Raw genomic sequence first — 14,246 nt, 5'->3', positions numbered from 1 at the left:
GGGCCGATAAGATTCCAGCCATCGGTTTGACACAGCTATAGCCTCAAATCATTTTCCGGGGTGGGGATTCCTTTCTCAGGGAGGGCAGGTGCCCAGATGGAGCCCACTACTGCAGACCAGCGTATTGTACGGAATATCACACAAAATCACTATTGGGGTGAACAAAAACAAAGGGTGCGATCGAAAGGCCTTTAACGTTATTAAGTGAGTCTTTAGGTGCAATGGCACCCGGGAGGGCCTCCCAGGCCCCTGCAGACCCCCAGGTGGCCGGGCACTGGGCAGGGTGGCACACGTGCACTGCCAGCCTGGCACCTTGGCCAGGGTGCCAGGCTGGCAGTGCCAAGGTGCCAGGTTTCCCATGCCAGGAAACGGGCCTGGGGGTGCCCTGCCCTTCTCATAGAATTTACAGTGCAGGAGGCCATTCGGCCCATCGAGTCTGCACTGGCTCTTACAAAGAGCACCCTACTGAAGCCCATGTATCTACCTTATCCCCGTAACCCAGTAGCCCCCATTTAACATGTTTTGGACACTAAGGGCAATTTAGCATGGCTAATCCACCTAACCCACACATCTTTGGACTGTGGGAGGAAAGTGGAGCACCCGGAGGAAACCCACGCAGACACGGGGCGAACGTGCAGACTCCGCAAAGACAGTGACACAGCATGGAATCGAACCTGGGACCCTTGAGCTGTCAAGCAACTGTACTAACCACTATGCTACCGTGCTGCCCTAAATGAGATGGGAGGCCTGGGGACCCCTAAGAGGTAAGTTGAGGCAGTGCGGGGAGAGAGTGTCCTGAATATGAGGGAAATGCGGCCTTGGGAGGGCGTTCCTGACCGAGGCCAAAAAAAAGGCTGAGTCCTGTTAGATAGCGTTTTCTGCACGTTAAATTGCGCCTCAAGTTTCTTCAACTTTCCTGTTGAACATTCGATTCATAATTCCCAAGAATATAATAGCTGATAAATCAAGTAAATAATGAAGTCTCCCATCAGCAGGAAGTATTCCAGAACAAAAATTAAAAATCTCAAAATTACATGAAACATGGTAGAAACATCCATTTCTGCTGGTGAACAATATTTACAAAGTAGTACTGTAATGCCTAATTATTTAATAAAATCTTTAGGGAGGAGAAAACAGCTCAGCATTAGAAATATGGGCAATCCAGGAGTTTTTTTAAAAAGGTGAACAATGTTTTGGTTGACAGTAGAGGAGGAGGGAAATTGTATGACCTTTGGACATATGATTGTAAATCTGGGAGTAATGTATGATAAAATAGTTGCTAAGTTAAGTAAAGGTTTTTGAACTCTTTATCTACTTTCTGTTACCTGTCTGCGCAGAGGGATGCGTTTGGTCAGCTTATGAACCGTCGGCTGGGCATTAAAATCCGGCTTCTTTGTTGTGTTCTTCATTCGGCAAATAATAACGGCCACCACCATACAAGCGATAACAAAAACACCAATGCAATAGATAGCTATTTCCAGATAGTCAGGAGAGGTCAACCCTTTTGGTTTGTCTTCAGGAACTGGATTACACGTGAAGAAACAATTGTGTCAGACATTAACATATAGTTAAACGGTTTCACACATGATAATGTAACCGATAAAGAAGCGAAAGGTTGTTAACAATTCCAATACTTTTCATCATAACATTTTCAGCAAGAAAGAATGAATGCTCCACAGATGGTTTCATGAGTAAAAGATGCTGCCAGTGTAATACTGAGCGTTATACAACAGGAAAACTCCTGATGCTTGCTGAGCTAGATGGCCACAGCTATAGTACCAGTGGTGTGACTAATGCTCTCAGCATTCCCAGGGTTATGAGAGAAAGGTTCCTTCTCCAGTTCACTATCTAGTGGCTCCTACTAAAAAGTACGCATCTGTGGCTAGCTGGTGGAAACATTATGGTGGCTGGCTGTGATGCCCCAATAACAGGCTAACTGACTTAGTGGAAAGGCTGCTGATGTCTATTCGACCATATAACTTGATAGGAAGAGGGGAGAAACCCAGGATTGAGGGAGAATCAAGAATACACTTGTGGTATGACATAGTGCAGGTGTACCATTGCACCAGATTCTGCATTGATAGAGGGGGCAATTCCCCGAGCCCCGCGCTGGGACAGAGAATCGCCGCAACCACGCCGGCGCGTGATTCTCCGAGGTGCGGAGAATCGGTGCAATTTGCGGTAGCACAGCGCCGGCTGCTGGAATCGGCAGGGCCGCTGATTCTCCGGCCCGAATGGATCCGACAGAGTCCCGCTGGCGCCGTTTACCGCTGGAACTCTGTGGGAATGGTCGGGAGGGTGGGGGGTGGGGGGGGCTCCTTCACCGGGGGGGGGGGCCTCCAATGGGGACTGGCCAGCGATCGGGGTCCACCGATCGGCGGGCCGGCCCCTCCCCCCCCCCCCCCGGCCTACTTTCTGGCGAGGCCTGCCCCTGAACACCGACGCCATGTTGAGTCGGGGCCACTAAAGAAGTCCCCCGCGCATGCGCGGGTTCGCGCCGCGCCGCGAAAGGAGGCTGGAGCGGCGTGAACTGCTCCAGCGCCATGCTGGCCCCCTGTGGGAGAATCGCCCCCAGAGTGTGCAAAGAATTGAGGTGGATTGGGAACAGGGGCGGGGGTGGGGGTCTCTAAATCTTCTAAAATTTGATCACAGAAAACTGGTAAGGTTTTTTTAAGGATGAAAATCTTACAGCATTCTTGTTTGGTGTTAGAGAGAAAACTGATAATGGTAATAAATAACAAAGCCATGGAAATGTAAATAAAATAGATCAATAAAGAAATTATATATGAATGGTTTCATCAGCCTGAACATACTGAAAACATCTCTGTCCACCACTCCAGTTGCATTCAGCTATAAACATTGATATTAACTTTAAAGCATCACATTCTCTGGTGAAAAGTACAAGACATTTATAGCCAAAGGTTAAAACTGAACCAGCTTGTTTTAGTTGAAGTGATAAACATTCTGTTAAAAATTGCAAGTATTTTACACAAGCAGAGTACACTTCAAAACGTTAGACGGTGCCTCAAATTTTATCATAACCGTATATCTACAGCATACTTAGCATAATGAATGCTGTTCAAGCTGCGCCTTCCATAACAAGTTGCATTGCCAAAAGCTACCAAGCATAAAATGCCCACTGAAGGCTTTAAGGTGAAACAAGAAGGAAACAAAACCAGAAATGTCCCAGATTCCTAGTGAAAGCAAAGCTGCGCAAAAAAGGTTTTCGCCTGATTGTCTGTGAAATTAGAGACTACAGGAAAGGTTTGTAGCAGTTTTTAAGAGACAATCATGTTACGTGGTGAAAAACCTCAACACTTCATTCAAATCAAACAGTGTGGTTGCCGGTCACTTTCTCCAGGGAGAAAGGATTAGCTGTCAGTGCAACCTGCAAATCTGATAACCACCATTGTTCAACAGAATTGAAGTTTCACAAGGGAATTACCAAGCAGGTGCTCGAGGACAGATAATTGAGAAAGATTTGTCTGGGCTGGGTTACGTAGCGCCAACTTTCTTTCCCCATCAATTATCAATCAGTTAAAACACCACTGATGACCATTTCTTAAGGAGGAGAAACAGCATCAGATTCCACATGCTAGGTAAGACTTTGCATGTCCTCTGTTGCAAATGAATCAGAATCTCATTTTGAATGCATGCAATCACTGAAGAAATAAAGTTGATTCATTGAGTGAATTCCCACGAAATAACACTGCTTCGTTACAGAAGGGGAACTGGCATTACAATGGCAAAAAGGAGCAACCGTCAGTGTGATTGACCCCTTAGTTTTTCCAAATAGATTTTATAGATATATACACACATATCTTTTAAATCTACAATGATAATATGATACACAACTGGGATCTTGGGTTTTTTGCATTTCAATTCGGTTGCCAGTTCCACCGCAGAAGGCAGTGTCAATTTAGCAAAAGGGGAAAGATGAACCATTGAAGAAGGAAAGCCGTATGTACCTGACTCAACTGTCAACCATGCAGAGTGATGTGAAATCCCAATAGAATTACCAGCCAAGCATGTATATTCCCCAGCATCCTCAAAAGTTACATTCCGTAAATAGAGAACCTCAATTTCTTTGTCCGTGGTGTTAACACCGGCAGTCTAGAAGAAAAAGGGAAGCAAAACAAAAAAAAAAATACAAGCAAGACAACATGAGATATTTGTGGACAGGGACAACAAACCAGTACCACTGCTGCACAGCAGAGGTGCGGTAATCTGATGGTGGTTATGTGCTCCCTATCCACAACCCTTCAACCAAAGCTTGCTCCCAACTCCAAGCTTGTTTTACAAATTAATCAGATACCCATCACCATCTTTAACTCACCCTTCTAGGCATGCAATTTAACTCATGGAAAAATAGGCCCATAATAATTTGTGCTCTTTATCCTATTTTTTCTTAGAATAAAGTAAGCGGGAAATGAACGAGAAGGTAAAGAGAGTAAAATGGGGAATGGAATTGGAAATGTACTATTGGCTTAATTAAGAGGCAGAGGTAAAATAAAAACGATTTGAATATTGACAGGAGGAGGAAAAATGTGCATTGGCATGAACAAGACAGAATAGGTTCAACAGATAAAAATTTGGGCTGTTAAGTACAGCCTGGGATAGTTTTGCCACATATTATGGGTATTTTTCCATGTCTAACGTGCATAAAGTTGCATCATGGAAAGGAGGTTAAGGGACCATTAATAACCCAAAGATCCCATAAGTTGCTTGCAATCTTCCAAGCATCTCCCAGCATGAGTCAGCCGTTTCCTAAATTCATTTACCATGGGCAGAGCTTTGTAATGTGTGTCCTGTAAAGTGTTACCTTTTGGGGAGAATTGAGCAACAGTGAGCCAAGCAGACTGATTGACGGCTCCAATATAATTGGAGACCTTACATATATATTCTCCACTGTCCGCCTCAGTCACATTGTACAGATTCAGCACTTCTGCATTGGAACTATTTATCCCCGAATGCTAGAACAAACCAATAACAGAAGATAACAATATAATCGCTGTTCTGGTATGAACAGAGGCAACATCCCACCACCAGCATCACCAGTCCTCTAAATGAAATAACCTCATGAAATAAACAAACTTTTTCTCTATCAAAATGTTTGACAATTTTGTGGTATGAAGGAAGAAAACAGAACAAGTAATATGAAAAAGAAAACAATTAAACGGGCTGTTATGTATGAAGAGTTCATACCAGTTTTCTTGATATTATTTTAACAATTTAAACAAAATGTGTTGCAACTGTCCAGGAAATAGGAGGTATAAACTTTGGGGGGGAAAAAAGATTTCAATTGAGAAAAATATATGTACACGTGGTTGAGAAAATCAGAATTAAGGGGTGGGATTCTCCGCAATCGGTGTGATGTACACCGACCGGCGCCAAAAATAGCACGAATCAGTCTGGCATGGCGCCGCCCCAAAGGTGCGGAATTCTCCGCATCTTGCGGGGCCGAGCCCTCACCTTTAGGGGCTAGGCCCGCGCCGGAGTGATTTCCGCCCCACTGGCTGGCGGGAAAGGCCTTTGGTGCCTCGCCAGCTGGTGCGGAAATGGCTTTGCCGTGCGACGCATGCGCGGGAGCCTCAGCGGCCGCTCACAGCATCCCCGAGCGCATGCGCAGTGGAGGGGGGTCTCTTCCGCCTCTGCCATAGTGAAAACCATGGCGAAGGCGGAAGGAAAAGAGTGCCCCCACGGCACAGGCTCGCCCGCGGATCAGTGGGCCCCGATCGCTGGCCAGGCCACTGTGGGGGCAACCCCCGGGGCCAGATCGCCCCGCGCCCCCCCAGGACCCCGGAGCCCGCCCGCGCCGCCTTGTCCCGCCGTTCGAAAGGTGGTTCAATCCACGCCGGCTGGTGTGGGTTGACAGCGGCGGGACTTCGGCCCATCGTGGACCGGAGAATCGCCGGGGGTGGGCCCACCGACCGGCGCGATTCCCGCCCCCGACGAATCTCTGGTGGCGGAGAATTCGGGACACGGCAGGGGCGGGATTCACGCCAGCCCCCGGCGATTCTCCGACCCGGTGGGGGGGTCGGAGAATTGCGCCCCTGGTGTATTACTGGATATTTGAAAATATTTGTATTAAAAAATGTATCTTAAATATGAATATTTCTTGCCCTTATTCAAAATGTGCATCAGTCTGTCACAATTTTAATTGTACACAAATAATCAGAAAGGCGTTCTGAATTCTCGAACCTTTAAGACATGGACGTAAGGCGATCCGTCTGGACCATATCTGCTGCCATTCTTTTGAACATGCTTCAGCCACTGTATATGGGGTTGGGCATCACTGAACACTTTACACACAAACTCCACGTCACTCCCCACCAACACAGTTTTGTTAGCGGGTAATCCTGCTTGCAGGATCGGCCTGTGTGGTGACCGCTCTGAAATGAATTTCGAAACAAAGAAAACATAATTTGCATTGATGCAACCAAATGCAGCATATTTTTATATTTTCTACATCTTTACATTCCACTGATACCATGACATGGCAACAATTATATTGATAAAAATGGAGCTTGTCTGCGTTTGTGCTTTGACCCTTCTCTCTTCGACAGGGCCAAGCATGTTTTTGTAGAGAGGTTTTGCACTTTTTAAAATCAGATCTAACCTTTGTTGTTTTCATTGGAATTTAATTTTAGTTGCACAGCATGACTTGCAAATTGACTGAGAATGATTGATGAGGGCATTTAGTTTCATGGATTTTTAATCACTTGAGAAAATCAGTTATATTAAAATACCTACAGAAATAAAATGTTTTTACAGCAGCCAACTTCCTTCTGGTGAGAATTAATACAGAAGTTGCTTCAGCTATTGAGAGAAATTCAGTGTAAAGTTATGCTCTGCTTCATTGCATATACAAGTTTAAATATATAGGTCTGTAGCTGATTAATGAAGCTATACCTTTTTGTTTTTCCATTACGTATGAAGCAACATCCTGATTTAATAGCTATGAGGCTTGTAAAAAGTATCGAGTTTAAAAATCACTGAAACTCCTTTAAACTTTGGAAGGAGACCACAGAGCAGCTACAGACCCCCAAAGAAAACATTGGAGGTACTAACAGAGCACTTTTAAGGATGTATGGAGAACAGGCTTAGAAACATAAATGAGAACCAATACCACCATCTATGTTACTTTTATTAGCTTGCCAGCATTTCTAAATGGGTGTTTTGAATTTGCCAACAGATTCTTTCACAAGCAAATATTTTGATTACATTGCAAAGAAATGGTGCCCCTGTTTAACAATAAGACCTTTGATACAGTCAAACATATTTGGCTGGATGCAGGCATCGACTGGGAATTAATTCATGGGGCAATCTTGCCCTGTTATAAGGCCACAGTTAGCTCATTTAAAGTGCAGTACAATCATTGAAATGTTCTTGCATTCATACATGTAGGAGGTTCACCTGAACCTCAATCAAGGATTTCTGCTCCTTTATTAAACAACCCAATACTGTAAATGTAGTTTCCAGATGCCATTAGGTTAAGAGTGTATGTTCACTTTTCTCAATTTTCTAAGCAAAATATAAAGAGCTTTTAAATTAGTACTCATTAGAATTCCGCTTTTCCTACAAATTATCTTTTACTTTGAAAGCTATTTGAAGTTCTTGTAATGTACAGCACTGCATCCAATCATGAGGATATACGAGTGTTTTATCAAATAAGAAAATCTTTGTTATTATTGAACATTAACAGATGAAAAGATGACCATTTAATTAGTATGAAAGACAAAGAAGTCTTCCTGTCTGAGAATGATTCTGAAATGGCCATGAAAAGCTACAGTGACTGAGAACAGCAATGAGGTGAATGACAACTACACTCCTGAAGACTACCCACGGCATGAGAAAGCCTCACAGACTTCTTCCCATCTCGAAAACAAAAAACATAACCCAACAAATGAAGCTGTGAATTGCTATTGGTCCGCTGTCAGTTATAATACTATATCTGACTGCTAGTGATTGGCCCAAATATGGAGAATCTTTACACATGAGCATTTGACAGGTCAGTGATTTCAGATTGATTTCTATTTTCATCCAATATTCTAGTGCTACGTCATGAAACATAATCTATAAGAGCCGAGGAGGTCATCACATCTGAATATGCCAATGTCAGTTTTAACAACTATCACTGATTTGTGCCAGAATAATTTCATTTTGTTAATTTGCCATCCAGTGATGGGCGGGCTCCTGTGGTGGAAGGTCAACAACCTCCTCCAGCAATGACACATTGGCAGCCCCATTGTCCAAGGTAGGAGCTAACAAAGCCTCTAGAGGGAGAAGATAATGGAAAAAACACATTTAATTAAAAAAAGGCCACAGGTGCCTGGTCATGGAGGGGCAGCCTTCTAAAAATGGCCAACGGTTGCAGTTGTGATCTGATAGCCATGAAGGGTACGAGGGGGTGTTCCTTGGCAGGTGGCGCTCCCCCCCCCCCCATTACCCCCAACACCCATCTCTGCCAGCTGTCTCATTTAACGGGCAAGGGAATATATGATATACGGCAAAACCCGGGGAAACACCTAGGATCAGATAGACCTCGAGTGCATGTACACTGGTCCTTTAAGGTATGAGGACAGATGGATGAACTTGTTAAGAAGGCATATGGTAGACTACTGGTGGCGTAATGTAGGGGGAAGACGCACACGAGGTGGCTCCCACTAGAGTACTGCATCTTTGCCTTTTTCTCTGCCAGTTTCTGGGGGAATTTTCTTTTGAAAACCCACATAATTAATGGGATAAGGATCCAATATCGGTGAAATGCCCAGAAAAGTCAGGGGAAAGAAGGTGGACGAAGTTCTTGAATGGAATCGGAGGCCTCTCAGAGCTCGCCGGCAGAGTAAATGGCGGAGGCAGCATCTGGGACTCCAACCACTCCATTAATGGCCAAGATGCTTTTGAGTACCGTGGCGAAGGAATTTGATAAACACTGGCAGGTTGTGTCGGAGGACACTCGGAAATCAATGGAAAAGGCGGCTAGGTTCAGATTATTAAAATGAACGTACTCCGAGGCTTTTATTCCAAGGTTTTTATTTCTTTTTTAATGTCTCCCCATTTTTCTCCCCAAGTTATTTTTCGGCATAGTCAACAAATTAATGTCCTCCTTTATCTGGGCGGGTAAGACTCCAGGGATCCGTAGGGCTTTGCTCCAAAGAAACAGACAATCAGGGGCTTGGCTCTATCAAACTTATTGTTTTACTATTGGGCAGCCAATGTTCAGAAGACATTGTTGTGGTTCAGCGATTCTAGATTCATATGGGAACAAATGGAAGTGAGCTTTTGCACGGTTTCTAGCCTTGGCACAATAGTTACTGCACCATTCTCTCTCTCCAGTGAGATTTTCCCTGAATCCAGTGGTGATCTCCACCCTGAGAATTTGGAAGCAGTTCAGGCAGCATTAACACTCTTTCCCTCGTCTTCGCTAGCCCCATCTGCAACAACCACCTTTTTCAGCCAGCAGGGTTGCACTTGGCATTTAAGTCATGGGAGGGGAAGGATTTTGAGACCGGTTTGTGGGTGGGGGTGAAGGTTTATCAGTTTGAAGGAGCGCAGAGAAATTCCAACTGCCTGGCTCCAGTCTTTTCAAGTACTTTCAGACTCACAAATTTTCACACAAGGCTTTCCCCTCCTTTCCTTTGGCACCACCCTTTTCCCTGTTGAAGTGGATTTTGTCTATGGCCGGGTCTGATGGGGGGGACGTTTTCGGCATACATGGCTATATCCTCTCAGCTGAGTCAACTCTGTTGAGTGAGGTGAGGACGAAATGGGAGGGTGAATTGGATCCCATTCTGGATGGTGAGATGGGGAGTGAGGCCCTTTACAGGTCAATCAGAGGTCTTCATGTGCTCAGCTACGTTTGATTCAATTCAAATTGGCGAAGCTGACTAAAATGAGGAGGAGATGATTTTTCTCTGGAGTAGAGGACAAGTGTGAGTGCTGCTCTCGAGGGCTGGCTAACCACACTCATATGTTCTGGCCTTGTGCTAAGTTGGTAAGCTCTGGGACTTTTTCTTCAACACCATGTCAGAGATACTCCGCTTGTGGCCATATTTGGGATGTCAAGACTCGCCGAAGCTTCAGTCGGGGGTGAAGGCGGATATGTTCGCCTTTGCTTCGTTGATAGCCCAGAGACGAGTTCTGCTTGGATGAAGGTCTTCTCTCTGTTTAGTGCCTCAGCGTGGTTGGGTGACCCTATGTCCTCTCTACATTTGGAGAAGGATAAGTACACCTTTAGAGGGTAGGTAGGAAGGTTCGACCCAAGATGGCAGCCATTTAGTTCTGTCTTTAAGGAGCTAGTCACCGTCAGCTGTGAGGAGATTTTAGTTTAGATTTTGGGGGGATTAATGTTAATTTTCTTCTATTGTGTAATTTTGGTTAATTGTTTTGGATGGTTTTGTTCAATATGAAATTTTCTGAATAAAAATATTATTTAAAAACGGCATACAGTATACATGTTTTAGCATCCCTTATCCGAAACGCTTGGGACCGACTGTGTTTTGGATTTTGGAATTTTTCAGATTTTGGAATATAATGTTCGAGGGGGCGAAATATGTTTTGTACTTACCAAAAACATTTTCAACATGATAATCACAGTGAATAATATAATTTAATGCACTAATGTCTGGCTATGATGAAGTTTTTGCGCCAAAACAGCTCCACCTAGGGCTTGTAACTGCCTACAGCGCATTGGGACCTTGCATCGCCCTGGAACCTTCCCAGAGCCTTGTGACATTTCCCATTCCTGACATCATGTCGGCGCTTGAAAAAGTGCGGATTTTGGAGCTTTTCGAATTTCGGATTAGGGATGCTCAACCTGTACTTGTCTTTATTAGCCAAAGTTTAAGAGCAGGGAGGTTATGCTGGAACTGTTTAAAATGTTGGTTAGGCTAGTGTATTGTGTGCAATTCTGGAATCCACATTATAGGAGGGATGTGATGGCACTTGGAAAGGGTGCAGAGAAGATTTGCTGAGATGTTGCCTGGGCTGGAGAGTTTTAGTTATGAAGAGATATTGGATAGACTGGGGTTGTTTGCCTTGGAGTAGAGGAGACTGAGGGGGGGGGGGGGGGAGAACATGATTGTGATGTCCAAAATTATGAGGGGCCTGGATAGTGTAGACAGGAAGAAACTTTTCCTCTTGGTGGATGGGTCAATGATCAGGAGTCATAGGCGTAAGGCAAGAGGCAGGAGGTTTAAAGGGGATGTGAGGAAAAACCTTTTCACGCACAGATTGGTAGGAATCTGGAACTCACTGCCTGAAAGGGTGGTGGAGGTAGAGACCCTCATAACATTTAAGTATATAGATAGGCACGTGCAATGCCAAGGTATACAACGCTATGGGTCAAGTGCTGGAAAATGGGATTAGAATAGTTAGGTGGTTGTTTCTGTGCTGGCGCAGACACAATGGGCTAAAGGGCCTCATCGGTGCTGTAGACCTCTATGACTCGATGCTGCAGTTGCTTTATGGGGTCCTCCTGGCAACTGGAAAAATTACATTTTGCGCAGGATAGGTATAGTATTGTAATTTAGATCTTTTTGTTGTTCCTGAAATTTTGTAATTTACAATGGCTCAAAAATAAAGCTTTGGTTTTCCATACAGAGTTCAGTTAGCACAATTCAAATAAATGCACTTAATTTTCAAAGTTTATAGCATATAATTTGGAGGATCAAACAAATTAATGGGCAAAAAAGATAATTTGATTTACAAAAAATGTTAAATCCATTAAAAAAAAGGAACACTTTACACAATTCCTGGTGCAATAACTTTGTGCACAAGAGCACGAGTGGGGATAGGTCTCCCCGGGAAAAGTATTACATTTACGGAACAAAGGCTAATTGTTTTCTTAAGGATATGAGATATAGAGATAGAGCACTCTTCATTCCACTTTCCACAATTAAACATGCCTGCTGCTGACCGAGGCCATCAGTCCCTGAACAAAAAACCTCAGGGAACAACTAAACTAATTCCATTGTGTTTGTTCAATGATGTGATGAGGTGAAGTTGAGAGTGACTGGTGTAGGGGGAGGGGTAAAGGATAAATGAGGCAGCTGGTTGGCACTGGAGTTACCACTAATTAAGGTCATGGAGCTGCTGCCAAATATTATCAAAAACCTTTGCCAGGTTCATGTCACTTTTGCTTGATTTATATGATCATAATTCAAAAACTTGACATACCCATCCCCTCCCTCCTCAAAATACTGGGAGCCAGAATTCTGTGTTTTGCAATATTACAACATGCATGATGCAAATTGATACTCCTATGTAGAATAATCCCCGACTTTCTGGCAGATTCAAGAATATAAGATTGTACAAATTCTGGAGAATTCAGATAACACAGTTTTTTCCCATAATGAACCACATATCACAATCACAAAACAATTCAAAGAATGTAACAAGTGTTAATTAAGAAACTGATTATTTAACAATTTACGGAAATTTATCACAAAGCTGTTGGTCTTTTCGGGTTGTTCGAGACGAGTGAGTGACAACTTTGAGTCTATACCAAACATGCTCTAACTTCAATTTTAAAGGTTGCATAGGAAGAGAATGCCCTGGAGGTGTTTCCGTACAAATTTTTGAAGATGGCACAATAAATAGCAAGGTAGGTGCCAAAGCATATTGGATCCTGGGGTTTATAAATAGAGGGATGGGACCAGATTTTACTGTGGGTTTGGGAAAATCCAACCGGGGCAATTTTGCACCTTCTGAAATGTACACCTGATCCATGTGTTACTTTGCCTCGGGTTTTTGTCTTTTCACACAGAAGTGGGGCTCGCCGCGATTACATTTGCGGGTTTGAGGCGGACTGGTTCGAAGGCCTGCCTTGATTCTCCAACATTGTTTAAAGGCCTCCAAAACCTCACCCCACCCACCCCATGCCCCCTCAAGTCACCCATGACACCGCCATCTTCTCTCACCCACAGCCCTATGCCCTCAGATTGCCCATGTCGCCTCACACCCATCCACCCCAATGGCCCTCAGATCCCTCATGCCACATCCATGCTCCACCATTGCCACTCACCCTGCACGCACAATGTACAATCCTCAGGAGTCAAGCAATAGCAATGGAAATTATTTTAAAGTCTAAAAAGAAATTAAACCTCTAACAATCTCATAAAACCCCAAATTCAAAAGCACCATCATTGACATTGGAAAGGAAAAATATCTAGTCCAATGCAACAAAAAAAAAAAAAAAAAAATTGCTATCCTTTACAGGATCACAGATTGTTACAGCACAGGAGGAGATCATTTGGCCCTTCATATCTGTGCTGGCTCTCTGAATGAGCAATTAGTTGAACGCCATTTCCCCTGGCGTCTTACAGTAACCCTGCACATTAATCCATTTCAGATTATAATCCAACTCCCTCTTCAATGACTTGATAGAACCCACCTCTACCAGGCAGTAAATTCTAGATCATAACCACTCGCTGCATGAACAGGCTTCTCCTCATATCTCCATTGCTTCTTACGGCAATTACCTTAAATTTGTGACCTCCTGTTTATGATCCTTCGACCAATGGAAACAGTTTTTCCCTATCCACTGTGCAGGCCCCTCATGAATTTGAATACTTCTATCAGACCTCCATTTCAACCTTCTCTTCTTCAAGGAAAATAGTCCCAATGTCTCACAAAAACTCCACACATACATCCGAAATCCTGTAGTCCCTACTGTAATACACTCCACACCCTACAGACTGACAACAGCTCTACCTCTTGAAGGCACACTACTCGATTGACTGAAAACATGACCAACTGCAACCTGGGAATTGACCCGAGAGGTGAAGCCCCAGGTTTCAACCTTTTGTGGACACAGTCAGCTGCTTGAGGGCGGGCCAAGAAATATGTGGCCACTTGCTCCACAAGTGATACATGAGGAACAACTCAAATTGTGACTGTGGTCTTCCAAGTCAGCCCATCAGCAGCAGATTGAACGTCTGGTATGTGAGATTCATTCCTGGTGGCATCACAACCATTCACACTGCGTCAGCTGAAACCGCTGCTGGATTGTTAACCCCAACATCAAACTATAAGGGCATCCCCGATCTGTATGAAGTACAGATTTAATAACAGCGCTGAAAAGGGAATTAGGTTTACATCTGAAGTGGAAAAAAATTGCTGGGAAATGAAAAAAGAACAGGGAAGTGGGGTTAACTGGAATGTTCTTCAAGACTCAATAGGCTGAATGGCTTCCTTCGGTGCAGTGCTATTACATGATTTTACTACAGTTTAGAACGATCTTC

The 14,246-nt window shown here is 44.0% G+C and overlaps 1 protein-coding gene across 13 annotated transcripts in view; it reads right to left on the bottom strand.

Moving 5' to 3' along the window:
- The window catches only part of LOC140393179 (fibroblast growth factor receptor 2-like), a 240,526-nt gene that overhangs the window by 47,549 nt on the left and 178,731 nt on the right, over positions 1-14,246 (bottom strand). For 9 of the 13 annotated variants that reach the window (XM_072479334.1, XM_072479333.1, XM_072479335.1 and 6 more), the window contains 3 exons: positions 6,202-6,392; positions 4,823-4,973; positions 1,320-1,522 (listed from right to left, as the gene is read on the bottom strand). In XM_072479334.1, coding sequence (XP_072335435.1) covers positions 1,320-1,522; positions 4,823-4,973; positions 6,202-6,392 — 545 coding nt within the window. Of the gene's footprint in view, positions 1-1,319; positions 1,523-3,968; positions 4,114-4,781; positions 4,974-6,201; positions 6,393-14,246 lie in introns of all 13 variants that reach the window. The other 4 variants (XM_072479338.1, XM_072479326.1, XM_072479327.1 and 1 more) reach the window with 4 other exon arrangements.

This window comes from Scyliorhinus torazame, chromosome 16, assembly GCF_047496885.1.
Source record: "Scyliorhinus torazame isolate Kashiwa2021f chromosome 16, sScyTor2.1, whole genome shotgun sequence".
Taxonomy (NCBI): domain Eukaryota; kingdom Metazoa; phylum Chordata; class Chondrichthyes; order Carcharhiniformes; family Scyliorhinidae; genus Scyliorhinus; species Scyliorhinus torazame.
Note: the sequence above shows the minus strand (reverse complement) of the source record. Positions and strands in the feature narration are given on the sequence as shown.